General features: G+C 37.9%; 1 protein-coding gene across 5 annotated transcripts in view; it reads left to right on the plus strand.

Moving 5' to 3' along the window:
* The window catches only part of stumps (DBB domain-containing protein stumps), a 170,142-nt gene that overhangs the window by 121,848 nt on the left and 27,613 nt on the right, over window positions 1-20,681 (plus strand). For all 5 annotated transcript variants that reach the window (XM_083142164.1, XM_083142165.1, XM_083142168.1 and 2 more), the window contains 7 exons: window positions 4,150-4,301; window positions 5,136-5,268; window positions 6,416-6,606; window positions 7,570-7,639; window positions 13,501-13,644; window positions 15,990-16,100; window positions 18,281-18,403. In XM_083142164.1, coding sequence (XP_082998290.1) covers window positions 4,150-4,301; window positions 5,136-5,268; window positions 6,416-6,606; window positions 7,570-7,639; window positions 13,501-13,644; window positions 15,990-16,100; window positions 18,281-18,403 — 924 coding nt within the window. The remainder of the gene's footprint in view (window positions 1-4,149; window positions 4,302-5,135; window positions 5,269-6,415; window positions 6,607-7,569; window positions 7,640-13,500; window positions 13,645-15,989; window positions 16,101-18,280; window positions 18,404-20,681) is intronic.

Genomic DNA, 20,681 nt, shown 5'->3' on the forward strand with positions numbered 1-20,681 from the left:
GTGTAACATTTAAATTGCACCTTTGTCATCTGTCAGAAGTTTATCCTGAATTTTCCATTGGTGGAGGTAGTTTTAAGTTCATACTTTGGGGTGAGTAAGGGTAAATTTAGAGCCAAAATGATCTTTGTGAAAACAGTAGTGATGCCATAACCTTTGTTAATGAAGACAGTGGTCCTTCAAAATTAATCGGAAAAAGCAATTAAGTTTTCAATGCAGAAACATGGAACATCACCTACACCAGACATGATTCCTCCATGTAGGAAGTGAGGAACTTCCTACAGTTCATTTGTACTTTTTTCCAGTTCTCTACTTTTTAGGAGTTGAATGCATGTTATAAAATTATGAGCACAATGTACATACGTATGATTGCGTAGGTTAGCTACTGTCAAGAGTTGACTGCTCTTGCTCGCTCCAGCCACAGCCCAAAGATGATGGTCACAGACTTGCTGCCGTTCGATGAGGAACATCGGCGGTCATCCTTCAGACAGATGGGTGAGGAGTGGGAGGGGCAGTGAAGGGAGAGGGGGAGGTTGCGAAGATCAAGGAGGGCCAAGGAACCAGCAAGTGTTTCCTCAATCAGCGATGCCAACTCCAGCAAAATGGTACTAAACCAAGCACAGTTTGATCTTTGTTGGCTTAGCACCCTGCTTTTGGCATAATGGCAAAATCTAGCATAATCTGCAAACGCCAGTCTCTGGTAGAGGAAAATCGAATTCAAAGGAATATGTTTTCAGGGAATAAAAATAAAATTATGTCCAAATCTTATTTCTATTACTTCACCAGCAGACGATTCAAACAATTAGTTCATCAGGAGATTTCATGGCAGGAAATCTGTGGATAGTTGGGGTAAACAATTTTCTCAAACGTTTTTAAATTCTATGTTGAACCTGTGTTGTTTGTTGCACCATTTTAAACAATTTTGGGGGACAATTTACACTATTACATAACTGTTAAAAATAAGTAATGCAAGTTCAAAACTCTAGAAAAGTAGATTTAGTTCATACTTTGGGGTGAGTAAGGGTAAAGGGATTATTATTATATTATTATCCGGAAAAAAAAATATTAATAATAAATCCTAGCACAATTATGCATTTAGCATAATTTCGAAATTTAAGCAGATCATTTTATTATTGGCAATCCACATGATGACAGGGAGGGGGAAGAAAATCGAAATTCTTGCAAAATCTGAAATATCATCAATGTTACTTTCGTTTTTTGTTTTTTTTATGTTCACATTTAAATATTTCATAGTTTCATATTTCTTTGCCCTACTTTGAGCATGGGCCTTCAGCCAACATCCTAAATGCAAAGGATAGTACAAGCAATACGTGTGAATGTGTTTACATTTCTCAAACCTTCCTTGATTTACCATATCTTCTTCCTACACTGTGAAAAAGCCACGAGTCACCACTGACGTATACAATATTAAAAACATTTATGAAGCCATTTCTGATTTTCTGGAAACAATATAATAATACAGGGTGGCTACTCATAGGGAATTCTGGGAATTATGCATGAATTATTGGCTCCGGGAATTAAGCATGAATTCTATGTGAATTTTTCTCCGTAGACATGAAAAATCGTAACTTTTATTAATCCAAATCAATTTATACATATTTATAAATGCACTGAGGCAAGTTTAGTGTTTATTTTTATCAAGGAAGGAAAATAAAAGTGCATGGAAAATAAGACAGAATTATTTTGACCTGTTTACTTTGTTAGTGTCGTTTGCAGAACAATCTGACAAATGGAAGATTATTGCAAGATAAGATGTCATGAAGTCGGTTAGGTAAATTTGAGTTCTAAAATCGTACAACAATTAACAATTTTTCATAGATTAGTGTATCTCGTAGGGCTCCCGTGTATCCAAGTGGTTAGCGCTCTTGTCTTTGGTGCGAGAGATCCCGGGTTCGATTTCTGGTGGGAGACCCCAAAATTTCGGCATTGACCCAGCATCGTGAGGACAATTGGGAAACTACTTCTAGAAGTAGCAGGCTCCGGTCACGAAAAACCAGAAAACAGTGGCGATGAAATCCGATGCATTGACCACGTGTCACCCAATAAAAAGCCGCTCTGGTGCACCCTTGCCCTTCAAGGGCTGTTGCGCCAATGAGTTTAGTATATCTTGTACCATTTGTGACTTGTGTTCGTAGATGTATTTCAAGTCTGAGTTTGTAAAAACATAAAATGTAAACCTCATACCTTAAATTAAATATTTTATAAGTATATATCATTTAATTGAATTGAATTAGTATTTTTGAACATATTGGTATCATACAGACCCTTTATATTTATATTTGTGTGCAGGGCTGGTGCTAGTCCTTTTGCCACCCTGGGTGGTGGCGCAAATGCTGCTCCCTTTCAAACACCTCCCCCCTCCCCCTCTGTCATTACGCAGCAATGGGAAATTGAAAGTCAATATATTCGTAAGTAAAACATCAAACTATAAAATAAATAATGACACTTGTTACGCTATTTCAATACTATTAAGCACAAAAGGATATCTCACTCGACCATAGTTAAACTTTAAAAAATGCGACACTAATTTTATATTATTATTATATTTTATGAAAACTCCTTCTCAAACGTATTTTTAATGTAACAAGTAATGGTGGGGGAAGGGGGTGACGTGTAAAAATAATCGAAAACAACCGATATTAGTGTGGAATTCATACTTTTCAGGGCCGCTGAGATGAATAGTGACACTCCCAATGCCGTTCAACTCCAAGTTCATTTTACACTATAGTTGGAATTCATTATATTCCTGTCTAATAGAAGATTGGGATAAATAAATACCTGGGCAACCAGCTAGTATAATATAATAGTAATATTATAACTTTGAAGGTTTCAATAGGCTTATTTTTTTTTCTCTTCAAATTTTGCCGCTCTGGGCGGTGGCACAGTTCGCCCCCCCTCCCCTTACCCTCCTTCCACTGGCCCTGTTTGTGTGTGTATTATGTGTGTGGGTGGTGAGAATTGGTAATACGTAAGTTTGAAAGAGATAACATCTTCTTGTACCCTTGATTTTTTGTAAAGTTCACCTTGAAAACTGGGAATTATACATGTACTTGAATTTTATCATGATTCTAGAGTGGAAAGCTTACCATATTTTTTTTTGGTCCAACCCAGGACATATTCGCGATCAACTCGTTACTGCTGAATTTCAGTTTTTTTTTTTTTTTTTTTACAAAAATAAATTGAAATTACTTACATTTTATTGGAATATTAAACTATAAATTGTACAAGAAAAAAATATTAACATTATTTTCTAAAATCAATCAATTAATTTTCAAATCTTTAATTGAGTAATACATTTTCTGATGTTTAGGAAACCTCTGTGTTAGTTGACTCAGTTGCACTTTTCACTAGACATGACTCTATTTTCAGAAATGGCTTGTTTGTTTTAATAACATAATAAAATTCACAATATGAAAGTTCTGAATTCATTTAGACATTCAACAGATGTTTAACAGTGGATACTAGAAGTCTACCTCTTTCTGCAGACCAAATATTCCCCATAATTGAAAATACTCTCTCAACTGGAGCAGATGATCCTTGTATCAAAAATGTGTAGACGAGTTACTTCACACGCTTGCAAGAGTGATCACGGAAGTACAGAAATGGAAACGCTCAGAAGTCGATATCTCAAAGAAAGAAAAGGTATAATCGATCCTTATAATCGATCGATCCTTGCCGGTCATAAATTCTGGTCGTGAATATTCAATACCTGTAGCTATTTTCACGTTCAGATTCTCAAAACCTCAGACATTTTGCAATCCCGGACAGCACTAAAACGCCAGGACTGTCCGGGCTTATCCCGGACGTATGGTAAGCCTATAGAGTGGCCACCCTGTAATAAAAAAAATTGCTCACAACAGCAAATTTTCAACCGTAATGCATTATTTTCCATGATTGATTGATCAATTTTTTTTTATTTTTTTTACTTCACTTATCTGCCACTTTTGGCTAATTGTGAAAAGGAGGATGAATGATGGTTGGATGAAATTGGCGAAAGGACACTCACAAGGAACAGCCATGCCCAGGCTAGGATTCAAACCCAGTACCTCTGGCATCACAACACACTGTGCTAACCACTCCATCATAGAGGTGGGCTTTTCCATGATAATCTATGTTTGTTTATTCTTCCAGATAAATGTTTTCAAGTGTCTGCACTGGTCAGCATCCACGTGGAAAAGAACGGGAAGCCTTTGGGATGTCGGCAGGTGAAGTGCGAAAGTCGTCTGAGGGAGCTGGACCAGATCCTTCGATCTTTCGATAACCCTGTAGAATTTATGTGCCAGGTAAGATGGAACAGATTTTTCAAACCCAAGCATTGACATGTGGCTCCCCTTCGAGTAAAAACCCCAGAATCTCCAGTACAAGTTTTAAAAGCCATTTTCAGCCTTTTAAAAGGCTTTTCTAAAGCCAAATGTTCTTTTAAAACCTCTTCCAGTTGATTTTTATGTAGCATAGCATAAGTGTATGTCACCCTTGAGAAATAAAATTTTCAAACGTTGGCTACCCTCAGTTACCCCCATAGGATAAGCAGCGAGATAATTGCATTGAGAAAGTATTAATATTATTACCTGCTTATTTGAGCAGATCCTAGTGCCTAGTAATCCAAACTCTAACCTATTCTTTAGGAATTCTGTGTATAAGGTGACCAGAAATCTAGGTGTAGTTAATTTTTCATTATGCTAAGATATTATTCATAGCTTGTAAAAGTAATGTCATTTTTAGTAGCATGCTATTTCAGGTAAAAAAAAGAAGAAAGAAAAAGAAAATGTACCCCTGTGCATGTGCAGTGCACGCATGCCATGAAGGCATGTAGGGTGATGTGGCAGTATAGACCTCCACATATTCTTGATCTCGGCCATAGTTAAGATGATGTGATCAGCATCATGCTTGGCTGCCTTTGACTGGAAAAATTCCTGGTTCAGATCACCTGGCCCAGGATTCAAACCAGGATCTTCTGTGTGGTAGGCAGATTCTCTACCGACTCAGCTACCACAGCTCATTATGTCATTTTTGACATCTAGTTTTTTCCAATAATAAATAAATATGATGTAACATGATACTAGAGATGATTATCAGTTTTGTTGTTTTGTAACAAGTTGTTCCTTTTTATACTTTAGACACTGGGGTTCAGCCCAGGTGACCGTGAACAACTGGACACCTTCCTGCTGGCAGCTTTCCAAAGGAACATACCCCTGCACTTCAATTTGCTTCATCAAAGCAATGTTGACCACTGTTACAAAAGCCATGCCAGTAAGTTTATTTGTAGCAAATAAAATGCATGTTATCCAAGTAGATATAAATGTATATCATGATCAGAGGTGTTCACCATCCTGAGGACGACACACATGAGGGCAGACCTCACCCTTAAACCCAACATCTGAAAGACTTGTGAGGGTGAAGGCTTTTATGAGTCATGAGGGTGATGTTGAGCACATGTGATGTGAGGGTGAGGGTATGTGAGGACAAGGCAAGTCCTGAGTGTGAGCGAGGTTGATTTAAAATTAACACCTCTGTTCATGATCAGGTGAAATACATCTTATTAATGGGTTTGGAGCTTGTAAATTGATATATTATGTTTAAACATTTGTACAAATATTTACTACATACTTGTTTACTTCAAAGAAGCCACACCTCTTTTAACACTGACAAAAATATTTTGTATAGTTTTAAACCACATTCATCTTAGAAATAGTCATTGTCAATATAAAGATTGTATAGTACTTCTGACCAAAAATTAAATATTTCTTCAATATCCCAATGAAATTCAATAATTTTAACAGCTATGAGGGCTTTAAAGAATATCATTATATTTAAATTTGTTGCTTGATGTATTAATCTTTTTATGTATTTTAATTTTATTACATGTGTATCAAAATATCAAAGCTTAATCAATATTAAATTATTTTTATTTTGGCCAATGGTGTATTAGAGAGTTCCTTTGACAAAATGCATTGGTACAACTTATATCATTGCAGAAGAAATGTACTACATATGTGTATATGCCATGCAATCTAAAGCATCAGGCTTTGGGCTCAGGCTATGAGCACTGATCAAGTCTCCTGGGGTGAAGCGTAACAACTTTTCTCCTGAGATTTTGGCCTGTGTTTGGGACAGGTGGCCACCCACTATTGTGAAGAAATTGTGGGAGCTACAAATGATTACCATAACCCAGTCATGGAAATGTACAAGGATGACTGGGGGTTCGTCGTGCTGACCACACATCACTCTGTAACTGGTTGGATGGTCACCCACTTTTGGTGGCAGTGAGACCGGTAGTTGGTAGGTAGATACTGGCCCTCATACCCTGTTGCACCACGGGCTGTTGTTATTATTGATATATGTATATAACATGAATATTTTGAGTTTTAAAATAACACTCTCGCTTCTAATTCCAAAGGCCCTGAAGAATATCCAACTCTTCTTCATTTTGCTGCTCGATTCGGACTGGAGAAACTTGCATGGCAACTGCTGGAGTGCCCTGGAGGGGAACAGGCATGTGACATACACAATGTATGTGACTTGACCCCAGCGGAAATAGCCGAGCAAGCTGGGCACTCAAAATTGGCTCATGCCCTCAGGGGTTATATGGTAAGTAGTTTCAAAGAAACTTTTTAAACAATCAGACAAAGGGTGTCGCATATCATACAGCTTGCTGCTGCTTGTGTACATTGAATTCTCAGAAGTATCTGAATTAACAGTGTTTTCAAATTTCCTTTAATTTTCTTACACCAGCACCATTGAACAGCCAAGATAAAATGTTTAGAAAATAATATATTTATATATTAAGTGATACTCCCTCCATTCCATAATATGGTATAGAACAGGCCTTTTATGTTGTTCCACAACATGGTATAGATATGTTAAATTTCAATATTGTTCCATAATATGGTATAGATATGTTAAAATGTAAAGCAGTAGAGGGTTAGGTTGTATGTTAGGTATAGTAGTTAAAAGTGTTACCTTGAATTTCATTGCAGCTGTCTTAATGCGAACCTTGTTTAAGGTACCATTTTCCTTGAATTGGAGTAGGAATTGTAGAATGGCACTACGGCATTCGGTTAATTGTTTTGGTGTTTCTACTCACATTTGCCTCAGTTACTGGTGTGTTTCCTCATCCTGGAATGCCACAACAGGTGCCCACTTGACTGACGTCCATACTCAGCTCCGTATCTGTTTCCTTTGCACGGCTTGTAGTACGCTCTGCACAATGAACGTCTGACTGGATGAAGGATCGCTTCACTACTGCACACACAATCATATCCGACCACTACTCAGATGCACATGTGCAATAAATCAGTGCATTCATCCTGTTTCTATACCATATTATGGACCGGAGGGAGTATGTATTAGCAATGATCCTTACAGTGAAGAACAGACTGAATGTGAGCTAAAGCAGCTTAATTTGGCAAAATTTCGAGAGGAGACCACGTCTAGGCATGCCAATGCTGTTTATCTAGACACTCAGACTTACGAATTTAGCCTATAAATTAGCAATTGAAGTATTCAAACTATATTAGTTTACATTCACTAACACATCTTTTTCCTTTGCAGCAAATGAATGAATTTACCAGTATGTACAGTTACCTGAAAATGGTGTGCGAGAACAATACAAAATTCTCAGGTAAGATTTTGAATTACACTTAGAATAACTTTGTTAAGGCTCAGTTGGACCTTTGACTGACATGAGCAAAGCAGTTTTCGAATTTTCCTTTCCTTTTTGAAAAGCCACTATGATATTCCAAAATCTGGAAAAATGACATATGCTTAGAATTTCTTCTAGAGCATTCGCATAAATCTTCATGTGGTTTGCTTTCGCTGTTGCCTAGACATTCACAATAGTTTTGTGGCTACATAACAGAGTGTCTACCAGTCATGAAAGTCAAGAAATTATACTTGTTGTCAAGAATTTTTGCTATCACAATGATTGCTTGATCGATTTAGTATATTTTACTTCACTATTCTGCCACTTTTGGCTAATCACAAAGATGAGGATGGTTGATGCTAAGATGGGATGGACTTAGGGACAATCACAAACAAATGTGGATGACACAACACGAACTTACAGACAGTGGCAAAGATAAAGTACAAGCAATGCAAGCACTGCTTGCACTATTAAAATAGTATTTAATGTACTTAATGTTGAGTGCCTTATTTAGTTTCTATTGCACTCGATTTTGCGAAGTTTTACGGCCGCAAATCTCTCAGCAGCCCATTGGCAAGCACCAAACTCTCTGCTTGCAGCTATCACGTGGGAAACTAACTCTCCTGAAGTATCATATGGTGAAGAGTAGATGCTGGTGAAGTTACGGTCCCCAAACCACTAATAAAAGCTCTGCTTTTCGGAGCTTTTCGGCTTCTCTCGAAAACAGCCGAGCCAAGCAGACAGCAGACACTACTAGCAGAAAGCATATAAGTGTTAACACGATCTCGAAGATGAATATTTGCTTTATTATAAACACAGAATTATTTAAATAAATCATTATAACTGTTCCAAATTCCATGTAAACATACTTTATATCATTACTAAGTTTCACGATTTGTAAAACGTGTCAATAATGTCGACGTTTTTTTTATTATTTTTTTATTTTTTTATTTTTTTTTTATTTTTTTTTTTATTAGACAAACATGTTGTTCCTGGCACTGGAGACTGAATCTGCAGAACAGCTGGCTGTTGTCCGCTTCACACCTCTCTCATCTCAAATTGCAATGCCATGCCAGTGTTGACAACTACCAAATAATTTACACTATATTTATCATGAGTTTCTATACAAACAAATTCAATAAACTGATGTTTTTTCGATAACACTTATGTCAAGAAAGCAATGAAACTCTCTTCTGAGACTTGCAAATAGCAAAATCGTTTAGTCCTAAATGCTACCAAGCTCAAACTACTATTTTTATTAATATAATGCATTGTAATATATATATATATATATATATATATATATATATATATATATATATATATATATATATATATATATATATATATATATATATATATATATATATATATATATATATATATATATATATATATATATATATATAATAAAAAAATAATAAAAACATGCATTTTCTTCCTGGTCTAATGACCTATTATTCCAATGCTTAATATTAATTTTAAGCTTCAACTCAGTTATTTTACTCTCCCGTGAACAATAATTTTTACAACGAAGTTGGTATCACTTTTCTGTTAGTTTCTGAGCTTTTCAGAACATTTTCCATTTCTGTGGTAAGAACGAGTGGTTCAAGTGAGTGTTTCCTTTTGTTTGGTGTGTTGTGAATTTACCAAAACAAATATGGAAATTTCAAATTGTGTACGGGAAACTGTAAGTAATAGCAAGTGTTTTATTATATCAATAACGTGACCAAGAATTTGATCTAAGAAGCATGGCCGTTGAGGGAGGAGTTGGGGATATATTATTATTATTTAAAATACCCTTTCTTTCCTAGAAAAACTGGGATAACAGGCTGTATAATTTATTTATCCCCTCCTCCTTCGGAGTACTGCATTGCTTGCCTTCTCCTTAAGACCACGCTTCGCCACTGCCTACAGAGTATTATATTGGCTGTTGGTCCACATGCCAAAGCTTCACTACACTGCCAAGTGGGTGTCTTTGGAATGGGTCATTCCTCAAACCCCACTATCACAATAATGACCATTGCTCCTATTCTTAATTTATTATGATAATTTGAGTAGTGGACTGAGTGATAGCTGCTTTGCTTTATTATTTTTCAGGTCTACACCTATCCTATCATATGCAAGCTTTCCCTGGCAGTTAATATTGAAAATTGGAAATCTAAATTGTATTGAGTTGTGGTTAACACTTGTTCAGCTTAGTTTCTTAAGAATTATTTGGTACGGTCAATAAATAACCAGATTAATGGGGTGAAAAAGTGAAATAAAGTGACAGAGCGATGAAATTTACGGGATATATAGGCCAGGCTGGGGTACAGCACATGTCTGCAAGATGAGTTCCAGACCATGTTGCTAGGTGGCAGGGAAGGGAAGTTGTGTATGTGCAATGTGCCTCCAAGATGCCAGTCAGTCATTCAGTGAGGTGAGTCATGGCGTTCACAGTGGCACAGTGTCAGGTGCCACAAGGGAGGCTCAGTGATCCGTGATACAGTTTTTGACGGCAGAGGGCAACAAACCACGGAACATTTGTTCGGGACATACACTCACCACGATACACAGCAGTCATACACTCGTAAATGTTCCCTGGTTTGTTGCTCTGCTGTCGAAAACTGTATCACGGATCGCTGAGGCTCCTTTGTGGCACCTGCTACTGTGAACGCCATGACTCGCCTCACTGAATGACTGACTGGCACCTTGGAAGCACATTTGTACATACACAACTTCCCTTTCCTGCCAGTGCTGCCACCTAGCGACATGGTCTGGAACTCATCTTACAGACATGTGGCATACCCAGCCTGGCCTATATCCCGTAAGTTTCATCGCTCTGTCAATTTATTTTGCTTTTTCAGGGCATTAATCTGGTTATTTATTGACCATACCAAATACATTCTTGTGAATGTGAAGTTTTGTAAAAACATTAAATAAAGTAATGCGACCATTCCCATCCAGGATGAAGTCTGAATCATTATTTTTTTACATGCATTAATAGATAAAGCAAGTCTAATTCTCTTGCTAAAGTACAGCGTGTCTACAATGAGACTCCAACATTTTGAAAGTCTATAACTTTTTCATTTTAAATTGTACAGCTGTGATTCCGGAAGCAGCAGAAGTAGAAACTCAAAAAGTTTATGTGGTAACGTTTTAGTGCATGCAATAGCCGTAGTGGCGCTGCAGCAATCGATTGTTTGAAAATTGTGATTCCAAACGAGCGTGCACAGGTTGTGTGGTGGTGTGCAGAAACGAAATCACTTATTCAAGTGCAACGAAACTTTCGTCGTGTGTACAATAAGGATCCTCCGACATTCATGACTATAAAGAAGTGGTGTGATCAGTTTTTGGCGACCGGCAATGTTTTGCAAGGACACTGTGGTGGTAAACCCAGAATCCAGGAACAGGTTATAGAAAATGTGCGGAGGTCATTCGAAAGGAGTCCACAGAAGTCAGTAAGACAAGCAGCGAGAGAACTTGGTATGAAACGGTCGACAGTTCACACAGTTCTTCACTGCTTGTCTTACTGACATCTGTGGACTCCTTTCGAATGAACCTGTGCACACTCGTTTGGAATCTCAATTTTCAAACAATCGATTGCTGCAGCGCCACTACGGCTATTGCGCGCACTAAAAAGAGACCAGTAGGAAGGCCAAGACGAAGTTGGAGGGACAACGTCGAAATGGACCTAAGGGAAATCGGTAGGGATGGAAAAGAGTATATAGATCTTGCTCAAGATAGGGACAGATGGAAGGCCTGTGTTGCTGCAGCCATGAACCTTCAGGTTTAAGAAGGCTAGAGAGTTAGTTAGTTAGTTAGTTAGTTAAAACGTTACCACATAAACTTTTTGAGTTTCTGCTTCTGCTGCTTCTGGAATCACAGCTGTACAATCTGAAATGAAAAAGTTATTGACTTTCAAAATGTTGGTGTCTCATTGTGGACATGCTGTACAGCTTCCGATTTCAGATTAAATGGCCTTTTGGTAGGCATTCTTCATTAAAAAAAATATTATCTTAGTTACTAATTTCGAACTTTATCTAAGTGGGGGTCAATTAAATAAAGGCTAACATAAACAAAAAGGTCAAGGAAAAGTCAAGAATTTTGGATTTGTTATTTTAGTAGACACCTAAACTATTGCAAAAGCAAACCATACATAGATTCATGCAAATGCTCCAGAATGAATTTTAAGCATATTTAAGTTATCAGATTTTGGAATATCATAGAGCTTTTTCGAAAGGTGTGAAAATTTTGAAAAAGGCTATGCTGGTATTGACAAGAGATCCATCTGAGCCTGAAAACTGTGGCCCAACTGTTAAGAATTCCTTTTGGAGCATTCAATTGTACTTTTGTGATATTTACTTCAGCCGTTGATTACATATTTGTGATGGTTTTGTGGCACTGGAAACCTATTTCCTATAACAGCTATCTAGACAATAGCAAACGCAAAGTACATGAAGATTCACTTGAATGCTCTTTAAGGAATTCTTAACGTATGTATGTTTGCAGCATTTGGAATATTATGTTTATTTTTTGAAAGGAGAAGTATTGTTCAGCATAGCTTTAAGTCAGATCCCACGTCCCAGAAAGTTAACAAAAGTACCATTAAATTGTAAATTTTAATAAACCTGAATTTTGGGGGAGCAAGTTAAACCTATGGATCAGAATCACTGTGAAGGTTCAAACGTGGACCCCTTGATTTCCAGGTGACAGTGTTACCACTTCATGAATCAGACGGTAAATCAATCTATTCCCCAAGGAGGTAAATAATTGTGTGTGTGTGATTTTGTATGTCTCCAACTGGAAGATGTATTTCTTTATCGCAAATTATGTGATTCTCAAAATATATGACATTTGCTATATTTCTTTCAAATTCCTTCCACAGGTCCTGAAGATAAGATTGAAATATAGGACATGTCTGGAAAAAAGAGGATGTCTGGTACATTGTTTTCTGGAGTTCACCTAAGTCATATGATACATATGCAGTTTTGGCAAATAGACTTTCTGCACAAGGAGAGAGATGTCTTACATGACTTATGAACCGCCAAAAAACAATGAAAAAGCATAAAATATTTCAGGAGCCAGCTTTTGATGGGGGGCAGATGGTCTTAAGTCATGAATGCAACCAAGATAAAACTACTACACATTTTAAAACATTTCATTTATTAATTAATACAACATTGGATTTAAAGTAATTAATTCTTGCAACATAGTGGCCTTCTCTACCATACCACTGCATATTTTAAAACTCTGCTAGCAACAGCGTACACATTTATAATGGCATGTTTATTTTCTGATTTAATAATACATATGATACAGAAAAGACACAAACATTGAAAAACACAAACTGTACTCTCTATTTTTAAGAAAAGAAAATAATCCACAAGCAAACTAGAAATAAATATTAAAATATACATATGAATATTTTTTCTTTTTAGAACTGGATTTGAAAAGTCAGGTGCCTTTTTTCTTTCTACCCCTGCATATGCCTATGTGGAGTAACACAGTGACAATGAAACAGGTGGACAAACCCATTACAGAAATTATCTTGCTGGGTGTACAATGCCCTCTGTACTTCCTTCTCATATGTAGGAACCAACCTCTGGGGCAGTGTGTTTAGCATAGCGTGCTGCAATTCCAGGGGTTTTGGGTTTGAAGTGCCCCTTCACACTGATCCATCCCCATCTTTGCAATTAGTCAAACCTGGCAGGGAAGCAAAGTAAAATAAACCAAATTGACCATGAGTAGGATAGAGACCTCAATTAACTAATAGCAGCATACTAATCTGTTGCCAAGATTCTGTTATTTCATCTTTTTTCACATTGCACTATTTAGTCTCATTCTTTCCTTTACAGGAGATGACAGCCAAGCAGAATACCACAAGCCCCGTCCAGTCAACGAAACATATCAGGTTCCACCAATTGCAAGGCCTGTCACGCCTCCAAGACAATATCGCTTGGAAAACATGGCTGGATACTTGGAAATGCATCCCTCCAGCAGTAAGTGCAATTTTTAAGAGTATCATTTGAGCAGGGAATAAGACATGTATTACATAATTGTAAAGTCTACCTTGATGGTGGAGATTTCCTTGTGATTTGGTTCACATAGCAGATATACCATGTAGGAATTTCAGTGAGAAATTCAGGTACCACCAGTACACAACCTGGAACTCTGGCATACTATGCCATTGCTCTACCAGTTTAGCTACCGACTCGGTCCTGATTTTCCCTGTGGCTGACTGGTTAGCACATCACACTGTGACACCAAGGGTCCCAGGTTCGAATCCCGCTCAGGCTTGGTTGTTTGTGAATGTCCATTCATCCATTTCATCACTCATCCCCATCTTCGCAAATTAGCCAAGAGGCACAAAACGAAAAGTAAAATAAACTAAATCAATCAATCGGTCCTGGGTTTGCCTGATTTTTGCTTCCACTTGTGTGAAATGTCTCTGTGGTACAGTGGGCTCCATGAGTATTACCGTGTAAATTGACCATCACCATGTTTGTGCACTTTATTTGACCCAATAAGAGCTTCAAGCATTAGAAGAAAACTCAAAACAAGCTGTTGACAACTTCTGCACAAGCATACATAAAAATCCATAACTTAAAATCACATAGGATGTAAGAGAAAAGTTAATGAAAATAGTCATGGACAATTTACACGATAATACTCATGGATCCCACTGTACTGCAATGTTGCTTCTGGAACACACATGCTTCATTTCAACTGTGTTGATAGGATTTCCTGAGTAATTTCAGTAGTTGTAATCAAGGACGTATTTAGGGGTGTCTAGGGGGTCTGGACCCCCCCTCCCGAAGGACTTACCACAAGTACTAAAATAAAATAATGAAAATGTACTTTTTAGCATTTGTTGTACAATAATCGATGCTTATTTATTTCCTCTGAAACCTTGAAAGGCAAGGTTTATTATATTGGAGTCATACTGCTTTGAAGGACAGTACCAAAGAAGATTTATGCACACTATTACTGATGATAATATTAATAAAATATTAATTAGGAAATTTACTTTTCATCAACTGGATTCAACATCCTTTTTTATTATTAAATAAATATTCAATTCTTTATATACCTGTATTTGACATTAATTTCTATGCAATGCTTTATCTATTTGACATTCATTTCTATGCTTTTAAACAAATTTTGGTGATTGTAAGTACAGACATGCTACACAGTAAATATGTGCTGTTATATCTATATTCTTATACCCAGTTTTTGCCACTTGTGCCCCCGCACTATATTAAATCTTATCTATGAAGGGAAATGTACTGTCTTTGCCCCCCAGTTTTGGCACCTTGCCCCCCCAGTTTTAGTACCTTGCCCCCCCCCCCCAGTTTTGGGATTATTATTATTATTTGTGAGGCACTTGGTTCGGACCCCCCCTTGAAATTTATTTCTAGATATGAGCCTGGTTGTAATGCAGAAGTAATAAAATTAATGCCCCTCAAGATTTATCTTCTCCTGTTGGAGAAGTTGGGGAACCCCTGACGAATGCCAGCCTCCACTTGCATACATTTGAGGTTATGTGCTTAATCCTGGTGCTTAAAAAAGCCCAGGATAGTAACAGGTAGTTCTGGTTTACAAATATATATTACTATATAACTATAAATATTAGTAAGTTAGGTAGAAGTTGGATTACAATATAAAAATTATATGAGTGCATGAAGTAAGGATTATATTTAGGAGGCATTAAAATAGACTTAATATTCTTGATTGATTGATTGATTGATTGATTTGGTGTTTTAAGTCCACTTTATGCACAGTAAGGCTAATTGGGACTGGACCTACAGTTTAAAGTGGAATCCGAACCACTATGTGCCTCCACCGGGTATCGAACCCGGGACCCCTTGATTTCAAGACGAGGACGACTTAATATTCTTGCATGAGTTAAAGATAGTACAATATTGTATATAAAAAGAATTGAGATTATATAAAATTATATAGAGGAAGGTTACGTGTAATATTTGTTTATGATTATGATTGTTGGGGGATTAACAGAGCGACTAATCTTCCGGCAGACACAGTGATTAGCAGTACTTCAACCGCATCTCTTCCATCACCCATGGACCAGCCCTGATGATGGTCCCGTGAAGGGGTCAAAAGCTCAGCAGAACTGCTAAAGTGTTTTTTTTATCGTGCTCTTTGTGCGTTTTTAGTGTTTTTAACAAGTATAATGTGTTGGTTGGTTCAGTATCCCTACATTGAAAATTCATCTAGTCCTAGGAATACAATTGTACTGTTATTTTCACTATAGCTGTGTATATTAATTACAATATGGAGATAAATACTATTATCTTATTTGTAATACCTTGAGTACTATTTCCAGCTGGACTGTTGAAGTCATCTCCCAGCACAAGCAATGCAGCTCCCAAAAGCAGCCTCGATATACACAACGTTGACTCCAGCAGCCAACCAGAAGACTCAAATTCATGGAGAGGTTAGTTGAAAAGCCAAGTGCTATGCATATTCGAGGTATAAGTTAACAGTTGAAGGAGTGGGGAGGATGCATGCAACAGAGGTGATTTTATACTCACCCATCCATCCATGAATAATAGTCACATTTATGCAAAATGTTTCCAATTAGATTTTCATACACAAATTAATAATATAATACAATAATAACCCCTGACGTAACAGCCCTTGAGAGCCACCAGGGTCTGCTTACACACTGCGGACCTCACTCCCACATGCCTTAGAGGTGGGTGATCATCTAACCAGTTACAGGGTCACACGTGACCAGCATGACAAACCACCAGTCATCGTTGTAGGCTTCCATGACTGGGTTACGCTACTCATTCATAGCTCCCCAATTTTCTCATGATGGTGGGTATCCACCAGTCCCATAGACAGGCCAAAATCTCAGGAGAAAAGTTGTTACACTTCCTCCAGGAGACTCAAACCAGCATGTGTCCTGCAGCCAAAGCCTGATGCCACCTTAGACCAGTGTTTCTCAACCGCAGGGCCACAAAGTTCTGAAGTTTTGCAATTTACAGCTAAAGTTGGCAACCACCCAATGCTGAAAGTGAGGAGGGATGCAGGGGGATGGTATCCCCCAGCTAGCAAAATTTTAGCAAAGTATCTGCCCAGCTGTCTCATTGTCACCATGTTAAACTACAGGAGCTTCCCCCCAGCTAACTCCAAGTGTCGACCAAACATCCCCCCAGCTAACATTTTCCACTTCGAGCATTGCAACCACCTGGAAAAATTACCTTTCTTTCGAAGTTGGGAGGAAATTCTTTCTCTACAAGGTTGGTTAACTATCAAAGCTGCTGAGAGGGGACTGTCACCTCTGCTGCCTCCAAATTTGAATTACAACTGTAGGGCCATTCTCAAGATAGGGCAGAAGGGCAAAGCAACCTGCAGCCCGAGCTGGCAACCACTTTGAAAGATGGCCTTCGAACGATCTAACTGGAGGGCATGTTGTTTGGTTCCGCCTTTTACATTTGGAGCCACATGACAGGACACAGGTAAACTCGCAAGAAGAGCTCAGGGAGAGGATCTTAACAGCTGGTCAACACATCAAGGACACCATCACATCACGAGTTAAGAGAACAAATGTCCGTAAAAACCTGCATGCCTGCATTCGTAACGGAGGTGCCCACTTTGAGCAAGATGTGTAATGTTCTTTAATTGTATTGTTCATTGTTCATTGATTCCATTCACATGAAGGTGAATGAAGTATTATTTCTTGTACACAAATGTGAATGTTAGCAACATTTGTACCTTGTTGGATAGCAGATGACACATGGAAGTAATTTAAGTAATTTGTACGCTTCGTGTCATACCATTTTTGTTATTAATATGTTGCCAAGAAAACTAAGAGTGCAATTTTTATCATCACTTGTAAGTTTAGACCCACCCGTTACTTACATGTGATTGTTATTTGGGAAAACGTTTTTTTTCAATGAACCACTTATTTGTTAGGTATCAGAAAACGCTGAAATAAGTTCCATACAATGAGCAGTTTTTTCTCAATTCATCTTTTTATGTGGAAAATTGTCATTTTTTAAAAAAAACAATAGAAATTCGATTATCTCGAAAACTACTAATTTTCAGACGGGGTATCATATGGTCAAATTTATTGCAAATTGTCTCTACTTTAACCCCTTTCAGGGAATACATCTAATTACCAGTCACCCTGTATATTACAGTGGAAATATTCTGATTAATCGGAATTTTTCAGTGTCCGAAATGGAACAATCAATAAAAATAAGCACTTACCAAATTAATATAATGATATTGGCCAGGGGGAAAGTAAAAGATGTCCTTGTCAACTAATTTAAACCAAATTTTATATTTGTCAACAAGCCTAAACATAATCGAACTAATACTCTTTATGATTATGCCATAATTTAATAATTAATATTTCATTTTAAGGGTACATATTAATTAACACAATGTTTTAAAAAATTGGAAAGGTATTTACGAGTGAAATTGATGGGATCCATTGACTTTTAAAAAAACTAATTTACTGGGCTGCAGGCACACGAAGGTTGAGAACCACTGTCTTTATACCGCACGGCCACAGGGCAGGATGTACAGGTGCATAGCCACATAAATTATGAGATGTTCTCTTAATTTGGTGATACTGATTAGTTTTTTCTGTATTCTTTTCAGGACGACCTTCAAGAACTCCTTCCCCAGCGACAAGACCAAAGAATGCCTTTAATTACACACAACCTCCAGTCTTGGATTCTTCGCAGAATGTAGAGGAGACCTCTGCTAAACTGCAGAATTCAGGTACGTTGGAAGGTTCAGAAAATAATAACTTGGTGTCATCATCATCATCCTTCACCGTTTCCTGCCTCTGGCTGGGTCGGCATAGAAGTCAAGCCTCTCCATTTTTTCCTGGTCTCCCACCACTCCTCTCTTTCCATGGTATTCCAATCTTGTCCTCTTCTCCTATAGTGGAGCCCAAGTTAAGAGTTCAGAATGGGCTCTTATGGGCTTTTACTTTTGAGATCACCACCCCTAAACAAGAGTGTTTCTGTCAGAAACAAAAGTCGTTAACATTCAAAGAGAAAATAATAAATAAGCAAAAACCAGAGGAAATGTAAGGCTTTGATGGTCTACACTTTCTTTTGCAATTCGGACCATCCAAACAAGATGTTTTCCTTTCTTGTGTTTACCGCGATTTGGGGAGTTAAAACTAACAGCCGTCCGACGGTTGCCACTTGCTGAAACACATGTTGGGAAGAGGGAAGGGGGCAGGGAATGTTCAGGCAAAAGTTCGTGAATAGGCTTCTGTCGGGGGTCAAGTGGTTTGTTGTTTGTGTGCGCACTTTATCATTTTGGTATTTCTTGAAGGAATTTATTATTATAATTATTCTACAACAGCAAAATGGCAAGGGATGGTATTATTAAGCATAAAAGTGTCCAGAGTCTTACAAGTAAAGAGAGACAAATTGTAATAAATATTATTGTATACTTAAAGCAGAAAAATCCTGGTAAAAGTGTTAGTTGGACTCCAAGCGAAACCACTGAATCGACTGGAATTTCATTCAAAACTGTTTACAAAATTAATAGCGAAGCAATTAAAGGTCCTCTTGCAACACCAAATGAGCAGAAAAATGCCAAGAAACAACAGGTATGCAAAATCCAACGACTTTGAATACAACTTTTATACCAGGCGATGTGCGGCAAAAAGTCCCAGGCACATTGTATATAATACATTGGCGGATTTTTCGGGAGGAGGTTCACTTGCCCCTCCCAAAATTATGACTAAGTATTATGAAAAGTATTGATAGCAACATATTAAAAGATAAAAAAATGATCAAGCCATTTTCCCTAGATAGTTAAAAGAATGTCAGTCTCCTTCTTTCTGTAATTATTCTTCATACAAATACATACAATAGAACTCCTTTTATTTCGCACCTCTACTAATAATTGATTGAGTGAGTTTTAAGTTCACTTGTATGCACAGATAGGTTAATTGGGATTGGAGCTACAGTTTTATGTGAGATACGAACCACTATGTGCCTCCAGCAGGTATCGAACCCTGGATCCCTTGATTATAATGCGACGACGGAAATTCTGCTAATGCTATCCTCTTATAACCGAAGGGCCCTGGTTTCGTTTCCTGGTGGAGGTACATTCTAGGATGGATTATACGTTGAAGGTTCAGTCCCGATTAGTTCATCTCGAATAAGTTGCAAATCTGCACATTATACTTCCAATATTACGTAATGCTTACAGCATATTCTGTGCACGTCCCAGAAAAAAAAATCTAGACCCGCCTATGATTGTCGAGTCGTGGAGCTGCTGCTGTGCAAAAAGAATGGAGGGACAAAACAATAAAGACACAACAAGACTTTCAAGTAGTTTATGAGCTACTACAGGTCGGGGGGAGAGATTTGCTTTGGTGCATGCCAGTAATGAACACGGTTGTCTCAAACGAGACAGTGTGTCGAGAAATGTGAAACAGGCCTCCCCCATGGCACAGTGGTGACGTCCTGGCCTCGTAATCAAGGGGTCCCGGGTTTGATACCCGTTGGAGGCATATAGTGGTTCAGATCCCAGTTTAAACTGTAGGTCCAGTCCCGATTAGCCTTTCTGTGCAAAAAGTGGACTTAAAAGAAAGAAAAAAACATGGCCAACGTACACGATAAAATGGACAGCAAAACGTATATTCGGGAACAGTTATTTGCAAATCTCCCTCCACGGACCGTCATTACTCTGTACCACAGCCGCATGAATGAACAGCTTCCCATCAAATCATGGAGGAAGGATTTGCATTCTTGTATTGAACAGTACCCATTCTGTTGATCACTAACTTTTGTTGCGGCATGTACTACAGCAGACGTTCGATGCACACCAGAGCCTTCTTCTACTGTGCACCATGCGGCAACACTGTCGCCATAAGCCCCATACTGAACTCTTAAGTTGAGCTCCAATAACACACTCCACTATCTGGTCTTTCCACCGACATCTTGGTCTCACCCTTGGCCTTATTCTTATCCTTGTGCATTGTAAGCTCTTACTGGTAGGCTTTCTGCATCCATCCTCTTAATGTGTCCGA

This window comes from Lepisma saccharinum, chromosome 20, assembly GCF_977018435.1.
Source record: "Lepisma saccharinum chromosome 20, izLepSacc3.1, whole genome shotgun sequence".
Taxonomy (NCBI): Eukaryota; Metazoa; Arthropoda; class Insecta; order Zygentoma; family Lepismatidae; genus Lepisma; species Lepisma saccharinum.